Source organism: Salvelinus alpinus, chromosome 5, assembly GCF_045679555.1.
Source record: "Salvelinus alpinus chromosome 5, SLU_Salpinus.1, whole genome shotgun sequence".
NCBI lineage: Eukaryota > Metazoa > Chordata > Actinopteri > Salmoniformes > Salmonidae > Salvelinus > Salvelinus alpinus.
Genome location: NC_092090.1, coordinates 102,535,841 through 102,554,334, shown reverse-complemented (window position 1 = coordinate 102,554,334; position 18,494 = coordinate 102,535,841). Strand labels below are relative to the sequence as shown.

Here is an 18,494-nt window from a genome sequence, read left to right as displayed (position 1 = left end):
AACATCGGGACCAGATGATATTAGTTGTGGTAGTCATGGTATTATACCGTGTTATAAACATAGGGAACAGATGATATTAGTTGTGGTAGTCATGGTATTATACCGTGTTATAAACATAGGGAACAGATGATATTAGTTGTGGTAGTCATGGTATTATACCGTGTTATAAACATAGGGAACAGATGATATTAGTTGTGGTAGTCATGGTATTATACCGTGTTATAAACATCGGGAACAGATGATATTAGTTGTGGTAGTCATGGTATTATACCGTGTTATAAACATAGGGAACAGATGATATTAGTTGTGGTAGTCATGGTATTATACCGTGTTATAAACATCGGGACCAGATGATATTAGTTGTGGTAGTCATGGTATTATACCGTGTTATAAACATCGGGACCAGACGATATTAGTTGTGGTAGTCATGGTATTATACCGTGTTATAAACATCGGGACCAGATGATATTAGTTGTGGTAGTCATGGTATTATACCGTGTTATAAACATCGGGACCAGATGATATTAGTTGTGGTAGTCATGGTATTATACCGTGTTATAAACATCGGGACCAGATGATATTAGTTGTGGTAGTCATGGTATTATACCGTGTTATAAACATCGGGACCAGATGATATTAGTTGTGGTAGTCATGGTATTATACCGTGTTATAAACATCGGGACCAGATGATATTAGTTGTGGTAGTCATGGTATTATACCGTGTTATAAACATCGGGAACAGATGATATTAGTTGTGGTAGTCATGGTATTATACCGTGTTATAAACATAGGGACCAGATGATATTAGTTGTGGTAGTCATGGTATTATACCGTGTTATAAACATCGGGACCAGATGATATTAGTTGTGGTAGTCATGGTATTATACCGTGTTATAAACATCGGGACCAGATGATATTAGTTGTGGTAGTCATGGTATTATACCGTGTTATAAACATCGGGAACAGATGATATTAGTTGTGGTAGTCATGGTATTATACCGTGTTATAAACATCGGGACCAGATGATATTAGTTGTGGTAGTCATGGTATTATACCGTGTTATAAACATAGGGAACAGATGATATTAGTTGTGGTAGTCATGGTATTATACCGTGTTATAAACATAGGGAACAGATGATATTAGTTGTGGTAGTCATGGTATTATACCGTGTTATAAACATCGGGACCAGATGATATTAGTTGTGGTAGTCATGGTATTATACCGTGTTATAAACATAGGGACCAGATGATATTAGTTGTGGTAGTCATGGTATTATACCGTGTTATAAACATAGGGACCAGATGATATTAGTTGTGGTAGTCATGGTATTATACCGTGTTATAAACATCGGGAACAGATTTACATCAGTAACACTAATATGTTTGGACGTGGGTCGATTCACATGGATTGAATGTGTGTCATATATACCTGCATTAGAAGGTGAGGTACCAGCAGAGTTGTTTCCACAGGAAGGTGATCGTCCTCCAGACACCGAGGACAGACAGTCTCCAGTGGGCTCATTCTTCACAACAACCTCCTGACTGGACAGCGTGGCTGGGCTACAGAGCCCCATCTCCTCCTCTTGAGCCTGCTGCCGTCGCAGAGCCACCTGCACACACACACAGAGAAAGAGGCACACACACACACAGAGAAAGGGCACACACACACACACAGAGAAAGAGGCACACACACACAGAGAAAGAGGCACACACACACACAGAGAAAGGGCACACACACACACACAGAGAAAGGGCACACACACACAGACACAGAGAAAGGGCACACACACACAGACACAGAGAAAGGGCACACACACACAGACACAGAGAAAGGGCACACACACACAGACACAGAGAAAGAGGCACACACACACAGAGAGAGAGAAAGAGGCACACACACAGACACAGTTAGTTACTGTATTGAGGAAGGAGACAGACAGACAGACAGACAGACAGACAGACAGACAGACAGACAGACAGACAGACAGACAGACAGACAGACAGACAGACAGACAGACAGACAGACAGACAGGCAGGCAGGCAGGCAGGCAGGCAGACAGACAGACAGACAGACAGACAGACAGACAGACAGACAGACAGACAGGTAGGTCCCACAACCAGATTAAGCCTGCTCCTGGACCTAATTGGCCAGTTCCCACACCAAGCCTGCTCCTGGACCTCATTGGCCAGTTCCCACACCCAGCCTGCTCCTGGACCTCATTGGCCAGTTCCCACACCCAGCCTGCTCCTGGACCTCATTGGCCAGTTCCCACACCCAGCCTGCTCCTGGACCTCATTGGCCAGTTCCCACACCCAGCCTGCTCCTGGACCTCATTGGCCAGTTCCCACACCCAGCCTACTCGTGGACCTGATGTAAAATGCATGTGGAGAATATCTTTGGGTTGACTTTGACCACAGCCTGCTTTGAATTAATATTAGCTCCTCTCTTTGTCCACCAAATCCACCTACACATGAACATATAGGAATTACTGCATGTCAGTGAACTTGGAAACAATTGGACATTACAAACTGTATAAACATTTAATTGTCTCACAATCATATAGCCTGAAGAAGGCTTACTGACAGACAGGGAGCTTCCACTACTAGCAGATTGGGCTATTCTACATGTAGTCTATCTGACTACAGTATTGACCTTGGTCCAATTAGACAGTTGGAGCTGAATTCCACAAAGCCTGGTCTCTGATCATCAGAGTTCGTCATAAACTTCCGTTTTAGTAAGTTACAAGTAGCCCAAATTAAAATGCCTTGTAGTAAAATTAGAGTTGACAAATTACAATGCATGCACACAGCAGCATATCTTTAAAGCAAAATTGATAGTGTAGAATTTGGCACTATTCTAATGTCGTATTTCAATAACCTGGATTGCATCCATGCTTCAGGCTATGTATTGGTCTTCACATTTAGCTGTCTGAGGGAAAGTCCAACATGATGGTCTATTCACATTGTAGCAGATTGTAGCCACCTAGCTATTCAATGTATCCATTTATCTAATCAAATGACTTTGTTGTGATAAACTGTGTAAATACGGAACATAAACAAACAACTGTAGGATGAAAAGGAAACAAATCTGACAGACTATTTGAAAACCACAGCTGCAAAGCTGTAGCTAATAAATTATTGCTAACGTTAACTGGCTAACGTTAGCTAGTTCCACACAGCACAATGCACAATCCACTTATACATATAATTGCAAAACAGCATTATTTACATTTACTGTGAAAAAAACACAATGCATAGCTTAATGTGTTTGCCACAATGCACTATTGCAAACTCCAGTAGTTCCCTACCTGGGCCGCCATAACTCTCTGCCGCTCCGCGATCAGTTTGCATTTCTGGCACTGGCAGTCTCTCCAGTTGCAGAAGCGCTTGTGTCCCTTCAGCGGCGACACGTAGCCGTGGTTCCTGCACCGGGAGCACTTGGGCATCCGCGGGGGTTTCTTCCCGGGCGACGCGGACATGGGACCGGCACACTCCAGCAGCTTGGTCTGCTCGTCGTCGCTCATTGTTGGGGTGGTAGTGGTAGCTAGTGGTGATGGTGACAGTGGCTTCTGGCCGGTTGCAGGAAAATCTGCAGCTAAAAAAACTGATGCTCGGCGACCAACGGCTCTTCTCTCGCGACACAAGTGACAACTAGGACGGTGAGTTTATCTTATTGAAGTTTTTAATGTCGCGAGAAGTTGAAGCAATATTGAGAACCTACAAGGTTACTGTCCCACGTGTACTCTCACCCTCCAACGTCACCGTGGACAGTTTGGCCCAGATCAAACTCAGCATTCCAGGCCGTAGGGGGGGTGATGGCTAGCCCGACCCAGCCCAGTGCTGGCGGGCCCTCCTCTCCTCTACCCACTCGCTGACCAGATGAAGTCGTTTTAACATAATGCTTTCCCTCAGAGTTAATGTAGGCAACAGGACCAGGTCTATGAAATGTGGCCTTGCAAAGCCCTCTGAACGCCACCCAGTGGGCATACGACAGTGATCAATACGTATTTTTCTGGTTGAAATCTGATCGGAACATCTAACCAGATCACAAACAGATTAAGATCTATTTTTCATGACGTCTTTCTGGCGTCTTATTTTGGGGAATATCTGGGTTTTGGTTGAAATCTGATTATATATGTTATCTAAATGCTACTCAATTAATAGACACCAATCTACAGTATATAAACATGTACATAGTGTTTGTGGGCCATGCACCCATTGCATATAATAGAATACAATTATTCCAATTGGAGTAATGTTATTTTTCAGCAGGGTGATTCAGTTTAACACATTTGGCAAACAAACAGTTGGCAGAGCGCACCAACGCGGGTTAGGGTCCGGTGACATATTGCACCCAGTCAACACACTGGGCTCGGACATATTGCATTTGAGACTCTGTGGACTAATGCATTTCTTGCATTTCTTGTTGGACTGCATTTTTTTGGTTCATTTGGGAGATCCATTTGTAATATCAATGACTGTGAAGAGAACAGTGGATTCAATCTAGAGGCAGCCTTGTTTTGGTTCATTGTGTCGATGAAGAACAGAAGAAGCTGCACTTGATCTGAAGTAACCTGTATTGATCTGGTTAAATTCATCCACATCAGAAGTAACCTGTATTGATCTGGCTAAATTCGTCCACGTCAGAAGTAACCTGTATTGATCTGGCTAAATTCTTCCACGTCAGAAGTAACCTGTATTGATCTGGCTAAATTCATCCACGTCAGAAGTAACCTGTATTGATCTGGCTAAATTCGTCCACGTCAGAAGTAACATGTATTGATCTGGCTAAATTCTTCCACGTCAGAAGTAACCTGTATTGATCTGGCTAAATTCATCCACGTCAGAAGTAACCTGTATTGATCTGGCTAAATTCGTCCACGTCAGAAGTAACCTGTATTGATCTTGGAGCAGGGTATTACAGCTGGAGTCTCCTTGGATATAGATGATGAGTCCCTCAGTCAGAAAATCCCATGACTCGTCAGTGCACGTCACCTGACCCGTATGGTAACGGGAAGGAAGGAGAAAAGCCTGTTGATATTATTGTTGTTTGAGGAGACTCTAACTGAATTTAAAAAATTTATTTAACCTTTTTTTAACCAGGCAAGTCAGTTAAGAACAAATTCTTATTTACAATGACGGCCTACCGGGGAACAGTGGGTTAACTGCCTTGTTCAGGGGCAGAACGACAGATGTTTACCTTGTCAGGTCAGGGATTCGATCCAGCAACCTTTCGGTTACTGGCCCAACGCTCTAACCACTAGGCTACCTGCTGGTTACTGGCCCAACGCTCTAACCACTAGGCTACCTGCTGGTTACTGGCCTAACGCTGGTTACTGGCCTAACGCTCTAACCACTAGGCTACCTGCTGTTTACTGTAGGCTACCTGCTGTTAAATGTAAAATGTAAATGTACTGGCCCAACGCTCTAACCGCTAGGCTACCTGCTGGTTCCTGGCCCAACGCTCTAACCGCTAGGCTACCTGCTGGTTACTGGCCCAACGCTCTAACCGCTAGGCTACCTGCTGGTTACTGGCCCAACGCTCTAACCGCTAGGCTACCTGCTGGTTACTGGCCCAACACTCTAACCACTAGGCTACCTGCTGGTTACTGGCCCAACACTCTAACCGCTAGGCTACCTGCTGGTTACTGGCCCAACACTCTAACCACTAGGCTACCTGCTGGTTACTGGTCCAACTCTCTAACCACTAGGCTACCTGCTGGTTACTGGCCCAACGCTCTAACCACTAGGCTACCTGCTGGTTACTGGCCCAACGCTCTAACCACTAGGCTACCTGCTGGTTACTGTCCCAACGCTCTAACCACTAGGCTACCTGCTGGTTACTGGCCCAACGCTCTAACCACTAGGCTACCTGCTGGTTACTAGTCCAACGCTCTAACCACTAGGCTACCTGCTGGTTACTGGCCCAACGCTCTAACCACTAGGCTACCTGCTGGTTACTGGCCCAACGCTCTAACCACTAGGCTACCTGCTGGTTACTGGCCCAACGCTCTAACCACTAGGCTACCTGCTGGTTACTGTCCCAACGCTCTAACCACTAGGCTACCTGCTGGTTACTGGCCCAACGCTCTAACCACTAGGCTACCTGCTGGTTACTGGCCCAACGCTCTAACCACTAGGCTACCTGCTGGTTACTGGCCCAACGCTCTAACCACTAGGCTACCTGCTGGTTACTGGCCCAACGCTCTAACCACTAGGCTACCTGCTGGTTACTGGCCCAACGCTCTAACCACTAGGCTACCTGGTTACTAGTCCAACGCTCTAACCACTAGGCTACCTGCTGCCCCAACATTTCAAGCTTCGATATGTGAGGTATGCGGTGAGAGCATTTGTGTCCAAACCACTACATTTTGGGAATTGTAAAAGATATGGCCATGTGCCCTGTTAGGGTGAAAGAGGTCAAGGTTGTCAAGGATCAGGGCTGTACAGCAGATCTCCTATGTGGAGATGTTGAAGGGGCAAGAGGCCACAGTGCTGAAGAAGATATGGAGGCTGATGCACCGCAACCAGTTGCAAATGTTTTAAGTCAATGGAGTGATCTGGATACACTTATTGTGAAGAAGGGGGATGTTTTTAGCCATTTATAACCACAGTAGTTCATTGTACAGCACAAGTGTGTTGAAGAAGTCCAAGAAGCTGGACATTATTATATCTGTAGCCTCCAAGACTTCACGGCAGAAGCACTGCAAGGACTACTGACGCCACAAAATGTCCCGATTAGAATTTGAGAATTGAATATTAAAGCAGGTGTAATTGTTTAGTTAAAGTAAATTTTTTGTTAGTTTGTATGATTTTTACCCCGCATCCTTATTATCCACCCGTGCAGTAGGTGGCGGAATGCACATCCAACTGTTGCGAATGCCATTATACCAGAGAAGAAGAAGAGGTTCCAGCTAAAACTGGGATTGGAATCTGTAGCCCTACAGCGCCCCTTAAGGGTCATGGTGGAGAAAATAAATCAGCCAATCCCTCTATTTTTTTATCCATTCCCTCAGATTATTTATCCATTCCCTCAGATTTGTTATCCCTTCCCTCATTATTTATTCCTTCCCTCAGATTATTTATCCCTTCCCTCAGATTATTTATCCCTTCCCTCAGATTATTTATCCCTTCCCTCAGATTATTTATCCATTCCCTCAGATTATTTATCCCTTACCTCAGATTATTTATCCATTCCCTCAGATTATTTATCCATTCCCTCAGATTATTTATCCATTCTCTCAGATTATTTATCCATTCCCTCAGATTATTTATCCATTCCCTCAGATTATTTATCCATTACCTCAGATTATTTATCCATTACCTCAGATTATTTATCCCTTACCTCAGATTATTTATCCATTCCCTCAGATTATTTATCCATTCCCTCAGATTATTTATCCCTTCCCTCAGATTATTTATCCATTCCCTCAGATTATTTATCCCTTCCCTCAGATTATTTATCCTTTACCTCAGATTATTTATCCCTTACCTCAGATTATTTATCCATTCCCTCAGATTATTTATCCCTTACCTCAGATTATTTATCCATTCCCTCAGATTATTTATCCATTCCCTCAGATTATTTATCCATTCCCTCAGATTTGTTATCCATTACCTCAGATTTGTTATCCAATCGTTAGATTTTTAATCCATTCCATCATTTGTATTAGTTTTTCCCTCTTCTTCTTATGTAGGCTACCAGGACGGTCCCTCTTGGCCATAACATATTGCAGCCTAAATGTAATTCTATTTAGTTAATTACATTTGAAATGGTGATGACCACTGACCACTCAATAGTTTATTTACAGTTTGTGATTCATTCCATCAACTCAACTCACGTGGTTCAATTAAAATGGGGAAAATCCTCAATGAAACTGACATTAAATGTGGAAGAATGATACATTTGCATCTGTTGGCCATCAAGTAGCCTATTAATATATATGCCATTGTAGGCTACCATTTGATACGATAAATATGTTGAAATGACGATATCACGGGAGTCGTTGCAAATCAATTTGTGCCACTAGTGTAGCCTTCATGGAGCTGGCAAACCAATGTAATAAATAGCCTGCACCTTCAGTGTATTGTTGCCGTAGCCTTATGTTATTATGGACATGGTAAGTTCATTGAATTGGAAGGTATCAAAGCTCTATCGAAATTGCCGATCATGTGTTAGAACGCATTAGATTGACAAGTCAATCTCACAAACGGGCCGTTTATAACAGTTTATAACATTAATATCTGGCACAGAATAACAGCACAATTGCCAGATTTTTTTCATGTACGCTTTATTTAACGAGGCAAGTCAGTTAAGAACACACTCTTATGTACAATGACGGCCTACCCCGGCCAAACCCAGACCCGGACGACGCTGGGCCAAATGTGCGTTGCCCTATGGGACTCCCAATCACGGCCGGGTTGTGATATAGCATGGAATTGAACCAGGATCTGTAGTGACGCCTCAAGCACTGAGATGCAGTGCCTTAGACCGCTGTGCCACTCGGGAGCCAGAAAATAGCTCAACTTTTGTTTTTTTATGTTCATCCAAGTGTTTCTTGCTCAGAGATTTCGAGATCTCTGAACAACAAACTCATCAAACTCTCCTGTTGGATTTATCTATAGTTATGCACATGCGTAAAGGGGATTTATTTACAATTATAAACCTGGTTTGAGCCATGAATGCAGATTGGCTGAAAGCCGTGGTATATCAGACCATATACCACAGGTTTGACAACAACAAAAAACTTTACTGTTCTAATCAACTTCAACAAAAGAAAGGAGATGATCGTGGACTTCAGGAAACAGCAGAGGGCGCACCTCCCATCCACATCGAAAGGACAGCAGTGGAGAAGGTAGAAAGTTTTAAGTTCCTCTGCGTACACATCACAGACAAACTGAAATGGTTCACCCACAGATAGCGTGGTGAAGAAGGCGCCACAGTGCCTCTTCAAGCCACACCACCCAGACCAAGCCACACCACCCAGACCAAGCCTCACCACCCAGACTAAGCCCTACCACCCAGAACTAGCGGCAGAGGCAGTAGGGATGACCAGGGATGTTCTCTGTTTAGTGAGTCCTCCAGATCAGAGGCAGTAGGGATGACCAGGGATGTTCTCTGTTTAGTGAGTCCACCAGATCAGAGGCAGTAGGGATGACCAGGGATGTTCTCTGTTTAGTGAGTCCTCCAGATCAGAGGCAGTAGGGATGACCAGGGATGTTCTCTGTTTAGTGAGTCCTCCAGATCAGAGGCAGTAGGGATGACCAGGGATGTTCTCTGTTTAGTGAGTCCTCCAGATCAGAGGCAGTAGGGATGACCAGGGATGTTCTCTGTTTAGTGAGTCCTCCAGATCAGAGGCAGTAGGGATGACCAGGGATGTTCTCTGTTTAGTGAGTCCTCCAGATCAGAGGCAGTAGGGATGACCAGGGATGTTCTCTGTTTAGTGAGTCCTCCAGATCAGAGGCAGTAGGGATGACCAGGGATGTTCTCTGTTTAGTGAGTCCTCCAGATCAGAGGCAGTAGGGATGACCAGGGATGTTCTCTGTTTAGTGAGTCCTCCAGATCAGAGGCAGTAGGGATGACCAGGGATGTTCTCTGTTTAGTGAGTCCTCCAGACCAGAGGCAGTAGGGATGACCAGGGATGTTCTCTGTTTAGTGAGTCCTCCAGATCAGAGGCAGTAGGGATGACCAGGGATGTTCTCTGTTTAGTGAGTCCTCCAGATCAGAGGCAGTAGGGATGACCAGGGATGTTCTCTGTTTAGTGAGTCCTCCAGATCAGAGGCAGTAGGGATGACCAGGGATGTTCTCTGTTTAGTGAGTCCTCCAGATCAGAGGCAGTAGGGATGACCAGGGATGTTCTCTGTTTAGTGAGTCCTCCAGATCAGAGGCCGTAGGGATGCACAGGGATGTTGTCTGTTTAATGAGTCCTCCAGATCAGAGGCAGTAGGGATGACCAGGGATGTTCTCTGTTTAGTGAGTCCTCCAGATCAGAGGCAGTACATGACCAGGGATGTTATCTTGATCAGTGCATGAATTGGACCATTTTCCTGTCCTGCTAATACTTTTGGGTGTCAGGGAAAATGTATGGTACAGATACACCCCAAGAAATGACTTAAGTAGTACTTTAAAGTATTTCAACCACTGCCTAATGTTTCCTCTATGCAGTACAGTAGCTATTAGCTAGTACAGTAGCTAACAGCTATTACAGTAGCTAACAGCTAGTACAGTAGCTAACAGCTATTACAGTAGCTAACAGCTATTACAGTAGCTAACAGCTAGTACAGTAGCTAACAGCTAGTACAGTAGCTAACAGCTAGTACAGTAGCTAACAGCTAGTACAGTAGCTATTAGCTATTACAGTAGCTAACAGCTAGTACAGTAGCTAACAGCTAGTACAGTAGCTAACAGCTAGTACAGTAGCTAACAGCTATTACAGTAGCTAACAGCTATTACAGTAGCTAACAGCTAGTACAGTAGCTATTAGCTATTACAGTAGCTAACAGCTAGTACAGTAGGTAACAGCTAGTACAGTAGCTAACAGCTAGTACAGTAGCTAACAGCTAGTACAGTAGCTATTAGCTAGTACAGTAGCTATTAGCTAGTACAGTAGCTAACAGCTAGTACAGTAGCTAACAGCTAGTACAGTAGCTATTAGCTAGTACAGTAGCTATTAGCTAGTACAGTAGCTAACAGCTAGTACAGTAGCTAACAGCTAGTACAGTAGCTAACAGCTACGTGCCGTGATTCAGTTTGCACAGATGATATTGTTTGGGATGATGAAGCATGTGAATAATAGACGCTGGTGATGATGTCATCGTGTTGTTGTGAGTCTCTTATTTAGCAATCCTATTTTATCGCCTATATACAACCCCAGTAGTAATCAGATGCTCTAAAATGAACAGCAAAGATACACCAGACTGATAGACAATCAATATACCAGTATATTTGTAATGCCTAACAACACCGCTATCGTGACTCGGGCCTGGATTCAATTTGGATTCAACTTGACAAAGCCACTCAGAGACCCTTCACAATAGTTTCCATTATGCTCCAGCTACGGCCAGAGAACGGAGTGTACACTAAAGACCAACGGGGGAGGAGCCGACCTTTACTCTACAGGTCAACTAAAGAGCAGGTGACATTTGAGTCACACTTGAACTTCCCTGAACTACTCTGGAACGAGCCTCAATGACAGGTCTTAGGGTGCGTCTCAAATAGCACACTATTTAGTGCATGACGTTTGACCAAGGCCCATAGAGGTGGCACCCTATCCCCTATTTAGTGGATACAGTTTGACCAAGGGCCATAGAGGTGGCACCCTATCCCCTATTTAGTGGATACAGTTTGACCAAGGCCCATAGAGGTGGCACCCTATCCCCTATTTAGTGGATACAGTTTGACCAAGGGCCATAGAGGTGGCACTCCAGCCCCTATTTAGTGGATACAGTTTGACCAAGGCCCATAGAGGTGGCACCCTATCCCCTATTTAGTGGATACAGTTTGACCAAGGGCCATAGAGGTGGCACCCTATCCCCTATTTAGTGGATACAGTTTGACCAAGGGCCATAGAGGTGGCACCCTATCCCCTATTTAGTGGATACAGTTTGACCAAGGCCCATAGAGGTGGCACCCTATCCCCTATTTAGTGGATACAGTTTGACCAAGGGCCATAGAGGTGGCACTCCAGCCCCTATTTAGTGGATACAGTTTGACCAAGGCCCATAGAGGTGGCACCCTATCCCCTATTTAGTGGATACAGTTTGACCAAGGCCCATAGAGGTGGCACCCTATCCCCTATTTAGTGGATACAGTTTGACCAAGGGCCATAGAGGTGGCACCCTATCCCCTATTTAGTGGATACAGTTTGACCAAGGGCCATAGAGGTGGCACCCTATCCCCTATTTAGTGGATACAGTTTGACCAAGGCCCATAGAGGTGGCACCCTATCCCCTATTTAGTGGATACAGTTTGACCAAGGGCCATAGAGGTGGCACTCCAGCCCCTATTTAGTGGATACAGTTTGACCAAGGCCCATAGAGGTGGCACCCTATCCCCTATTTAGTGGATACAGTTTGACCAAGGCCCATAGAGGTGGCACCCTATCCCCTATTTAGTGGACACAGTTTGACCAAGGGCCATAGAGGTGGCACCCTATCCCCTATTTAGTGGATACAGTTTGACCAAGGGCCATAGAGGTGGCACCCTATCCCCTATTTAGTGGATACAGTTTGACCAAGGCCCATAGAGGTGGCACCCTATCCCCTATTTAGTGGATACAGTTTGACCAAGGGCCATAGAGGTGGCACTCCAGCCCCTATTTAGTGGATACAGTTTGACCAAGGCCCATAGAGGTGGCACCCTATCCCCTATTTAGTGGATACAGTTTGACCAAGGCCCATAGAGGTGGCACCCTATCCCCTATTTAGTGGATACAGTTTGACCAAGGGCCATAGAGGTGGCACTCCAGCCCCTATTTAGTGGATACAGTTTGACCAAGGCCCATAGAGGTGGCACCCTATCCCCTATTTAGTGGATACAGTTTGACCAAGGCCCATAGAGGTGGCACCCTATCCCCTATTTAGTGGATACAGTTTGACCAAGGGCCATAGAGGTGGCACTCCAGCCCCTATTTAGTGGATACAGTTTGACCAAGGCCCATAGAGGTGGCACCCTATCCCCTATTTAGTGGATACAGTTTGACCAAGGCCCATAGAGGTGGCACCCTATCCCCTATTTAGTGGATACAGTTTGACCAAGGGCCATAGAGGTGGCACCCTATCCCCTATTTAGTGGATACAGTTTGACCAAGGGCCATAGAGGTGGCACCCTATCCCCTATTTAGTGGATACAGTTTGACCAAGGGCCATAGAGGTGGCACCCTATCCCCTATTTAGTGGATACAGTTTGACCAAGGGCCATAGAGGTGGCACCCTATCCCCTATTTAGTGGATACAGTTTGACCAAGGCCCATAGAGGTGGCACCCTATCCCCTATTTAGTGGATACAGTTTGACCAAGGGCCATAGAGGTGGCACTCCAGCCCCTATTTAGTGGATACAGTTTGACCAAGGCCCATAGAGGTGGCACCCTATCCCCTATTTAGTGGATACAGTTTGACCAAGGCCCATAGAGGTGGCACCCTATCCCCTATTTAGTGGATACAGTTTGACCAAGGGCCATAGAGGTGGCACCCTATCCCCTATTTAGTGGATACAGTTTGACCAAGGGCCATAGAGGTGGCACCCTATCCCCTATTTAGTGGATACAGTTTGACCAAGGCCCATAGAGGTGGCACCCTATCCCCTATTTAGTGGATACAGTTTGACCAAGGGCCATAGAGGTGGCACTCCAGCCCCTATTTAGTGGATACAGTTTGACCAAGGCCCATAGAGGTGGCACCCTATCCCCTATTTAGTGGATACAGTTTGACCAAGGCCCATAGAGGTGGCACCCTATCCCCTATTTAGTGGATACAGTTTGACCAAGGCCCATAGAGGTGGCACCCTATCCCCTATTTAGTGGATACAGTTTGACCAAGGGCCATAGAGGTGGCACCCTATCCCCTATTTAGTGGATACAGTTTGACCAAGGCCCATAGAGGTGGCACCCTATCCCCTATTTAGTGGATACAGTTTGACCAAGGCCCATAGAGGTGGCAGGTAGCCTATCGGTATCTGTAAATATCTGAGCTGAAAAGATAATCTGTCTTTGCCCTCGAGCAAAGCACTTAACACTAATTTGCTCCAGGCACTACTATGGCTGACCCTGTTAAACAACATAATTCACTACTACTATGGCTGACCCTGTAAAACAACACAATTCACTACTACTATGGCTGACCCTGTTAAACAACATAATTCACTACTACTATGGCTGACCCTGTAAAACAACACAATTCACTACTACTATGGCTGACCCTGTTAAACAACATAATTCACTACTACTATGGCTGACCCTGTAAAACAACACAATTCACTACTACTATGGCTGACCCTGTTAAACAACATAATTCACTACTACTATGGCTGACCCTGTAAAACAACACAATTCACTACTACTATGGCTGACCCTGTTAAACAACATAATTCACTACTACTATGGCTGACCCTGTAAAACAACACAATTCACTACTACTATGGCTGACCCTGTTAAACAACATAATTCACTACTACTATGGCTGACCCTGTTAAACAACATAATTCACTACTACTATGGCTGACCCTGTAAAACAACACAATTCACTACTACTATGGCTGACCCTGTTAAACAACATAATTCACTACTACTATGGCTGACCCTGTAAAACAACACAATTCACTACTACTATGGCTGACCCTGTAATACAACACAATTCACTACTACTATGGCTGACCCTGTAAAACAACACAATTCACTACTACTATGGCTGACCCTGTAATACAACACAATTCACTACTACTATGGCTGACCCTGTAAAACAACACAATTCACTACTACTATGGCTGACCCTGTAAAACAACACAACTCACTACTACTATGGCTGACCCTGTAATACAACACAATTCACACCTACTATGGCTGACCCTGTAAAACAACACAATTCACTACTACTATGGCTGACCCTGTAATACAACACAATTCACTACTACTATGGCTGACCCTGTAAAACAACACAATTCACTACTACTATGGCTGACCCTGTAAAACAACACAACTCACTACTACTATGGCTGACCCTGTAATACAACACAATTCACTACTACTATGGCTGACCCTGTAATACAACACAATTCACTACTACTATGGCTGACCCTGTAATACAACACAATTCACTACTACTATGGCTGACCCTGTAAAACAACACAATTCACTACTACTATGGCTGACCCTGTAATACAACACAATTCACTACTACTATGGCTGACCCTGTAAAACAACACAACTCACTACTACTATGGCTGACCCTGTAAAACAACACAATTCACTACTACTATGGCTGACCCTGTAAAACAACACAATTCACTACTACTATGGCTGACCCTGTAAAACAACACAATTCACTACTACTATGGCTGACCCTGTAATACAACACAATTCACTACTACTATGGCTGACCCTGTAAAACAACACAATTCACTACTACTATGGCTGACCCTGTAAAACAACAGATAGATACTGAGTCATAGATGCTGATTAGATGATTCGACTCATCACATAGATGAGTCTGCTCACTATCTATGATGAGTCTACTCACTATCTATCTGTGATGAGTCTGCTCACTATCTATGATGAGTCTACTCACTATCTATCTATGATGAGTCTACTCACTATCTATGATGAGTCTACTCACTATCTATGATGAGTCTACTCACTATCTATGATGAGTCTACTCACTAGTGTCTATGATGAGTCTACTCACTATCTATGATGAGTCTACTCACTATCTATGATGAGTCTACTCACTATCTATGATGAGTCTACTCACTCTCTATAACGAGTTTACTCACTATCTATGATGAGTCTATTCACTCTCTATGATGAGTCTACTCACTCTCTATAACGAGTTTACTCACTATCTATGATGAGTCTATTCACTCTCTATGATGAGTCTACTCACTATCTATGATGAGTCTACTCACTATCTATGATGAGTCTACTCACTCTCTATAACGAGTTTACTCACTATCTATGATGAGTCTACTCACTATCTATGATGAGTATACTCACTCTCTATGATGAGTCTACTCACTGTCTATGATGAGTCTACTCACTCTCTATAACGAGTTTACTCACTATCTATGATGAGTCTACTCACTATCTATGATGAGTCTACTCACTAGTATCTATGATGAGTCTACTGACTAGTGTCTATGATGAGTCTACTCACTCTCTATGATGAGTCTGCTCACTATCTATGATGAGTCTACCCACTATCTATGATGAGTCTACTCACTAGTGTCTATGATGAGTCTACTGACTAGTATCTATGATGAGTCTACTCACTCTCTATGATGAGTCTACTCACTAGTATCTATGATGAGTCTACTCACTATCTATGATGAGTCTACTCACTATCTATGATGAGTCTACTCACTATCTATGATGAGTCTACTCACTATCTATGATGAGTCTACTCACTATCTATGATGAGTTTACTCACTATCTATGATGAGTCTGCTCACTATCTATGATGAGTCTACCCACTATCTATGATGAGTCTACTCACTAGTGTCTATGATGAGTCTACTGACTAGTATCTATGATGAGTCTACTCACTATCTATGATGAGTCTACTCACTATCTATGATGAGTCTACTCACTATCTATGATGAGTCTACTCACTATCTATGATGAGTCTACTCACTATCTATGATGAGTCTACTCACTAGTATCTATGATGAGTCTACTCACTATCTATCTATGATGAGTCTACTCACTATCTATGATGAGTCTACTCACTATCTATGATGAGTCTACTCACTATCTATGATGAGTCTACTCACTATCTATGATGAGTCTACTCACTATCTATGATGAGTCTACTCACTATCTATGATGAGTCTACTCACTATCTATGATGAGTCTACTCACTAGTATCTATGATGAGTCTACTCACTATCTATCTATGATGAGTCTACTCACTATCTATGATGAGTCTACTCACTATCTATGATGAGTCTACTCACTATCTATGATGAGTCTACTCACTATCTATGATGAGTCTACTCACTATCTATGATGAGTCTACTCACTATCTATGATGAGTCTACTCACTATCTATGATGAGTCTACTCACTAGTATCTATGATGAGTCTACTCACTATCTATGATGAGTCTACTCACTAGTGTCTATGATGAGTCTACTGACTAGTATCTATGATGAGTCTACTCACTATCTATGATGAGTCTACTCACTATCTATGATGAGTCTACTCACTATCTATGATGAGTCTACTCACTATCTATGATGAGTCTACTCACTAGTATCTATGATGAGTCTACTCACTATCTATCTATGATGAGTCTACTCACTATCTATGATGAGTCTACTCACTATCTATGATGAGTCTACTCACTATCTATGATGAGTCTACTCACTAGTGTCTATGATGAGTCTACTCACTATCTATGATGAGTCTACTCACTATCTATGATGAGTCTACTCACTATCTATGATGAGTCTACTCACTATCTATGATGAGTCTACTCACTAGTATCTATGATGAGTCTACTCACTATCTATCTATGATGAGTCTACTCACTATCTATGATGAGTCTACTCACTATCTATGATGAGTCTACTCACTATCTATGATGAGTCTACTCACTAGTATCTATGATGAGTCTACTCACTATCTATCTATGATGAGTCTACTCACTATCTATGATGAGTCTACTCACTATCTATGATGAGTCTACTCACTATCTATGATGAGTCTACTCACTATCTATGATGAGTCTACTCACTAGTATCTATGATGAGTCTACTCACTATCTATGATGAGTCTACTCACTATCTATGATGAGTCTACTCACTATCTGTGATGAGTCTACTCACTATGTATGATGAGTCTAATTTTGTGCGGTTCTCCTCATCAATGAAGGGTTACTATGTTGGTGTAGGTAACAGGGAGGTTCTCCTCATCAATGAAGGGTTATCATGTTGGTGTAGGTAACAGGGAGGCTCTCCTCATCAATGAAGGGTTACTATGTTGGTGTCGGTAACAGGGAGGTTCTCCTCATCAATGAAGGGTTACTATGTTGGTCTAAGTAACAGGGAGGCTCTCCTCATCAATGAAGGGTTACTATGTTGGTGTAGGTAACAGGGAGGTTCTCCTCATCAATGAAGGGTTACTATGTTGGTGTCAGTAACAGGGAGGTTCTCCTCATCAATGAAGGGTTACTATGTTGGTGTAGGTAACAGGGAGGTTCTCCTCATCAATGAAGGGTTACTATGTTGGTGTAGGTAACAGGGAGGTTCTCCTCATCAATGAAGGGTTACTATGTTGGTGTCAGTAACAGGGAGGCTCTCCTCATCAATGAAGGGTTACTATGCTGGTGTCAGTAACAGGGAGGCTCTCCTCATCAATGAAGGGTTACTATGTTGGTGTCAGTAACAGGGAGGCTCTCCTCATCAATGAAGGGTTACTATGTTGGTGTCGGTAACACTATCTATGGAGGTGTGTCTCTACTCCAATAGCAGCCTGCTCTACATAGGCGTCCTTCTAGCATGGACATGTCTTACTGCGTCCTTCTGGACATGTCTTACTGCGTCCTTCTGGACATGTCTTACTGCGTCCTTCTGGACATGTCTTACTGCGTCCTTCTGGACATGTCTTACTGCGTCCTTCTAGCATGGACATGTCTTACTGCGTCCTTCTAGCATGGACATGTCTTACTGCATCCTTCTGGACATGTCTTACTGCGTCCTTCTGGACATGTCTTACTGCGTCCTTCTAGCATGGACATGTCTTACTGCATCCTTCTGGACATGTCATACTGCGTCCTTCTGGACA

General features: G+C 43.8%; 1 protein-coding gene across 1 annotated transcript in view; it reads right to left on the bottom strand.

Moving 5' to 3' along the window:
* The window catches only part of dmrt1 (doublesex and mab-3 related transcription factor 1), a 57,602-nt gene extending 53,762 nt beyond the window's left edge, over positions 1–3,840 (bottom strand). The window contains exons 1-2 of the mRNA XM_071400303.1: positions 3,309–3,840; positions 1,430–1,610 (exon numbers count right to left, since the gene is read on the bottom strand). Coding sequence (XP_071256404.1) covers positions 1,430–1,610; positions 3,309–3,524 — 397 coding nt within the window. The 5' untranslated portion in view covers positions 3,525–3,840. The remainder of the gene's footprint in view (positions 1–1,429; positions 1,611–3,308) is intronic.
* Positions 3,841–18,494: the final 14,654 nt, after the last annotated feature.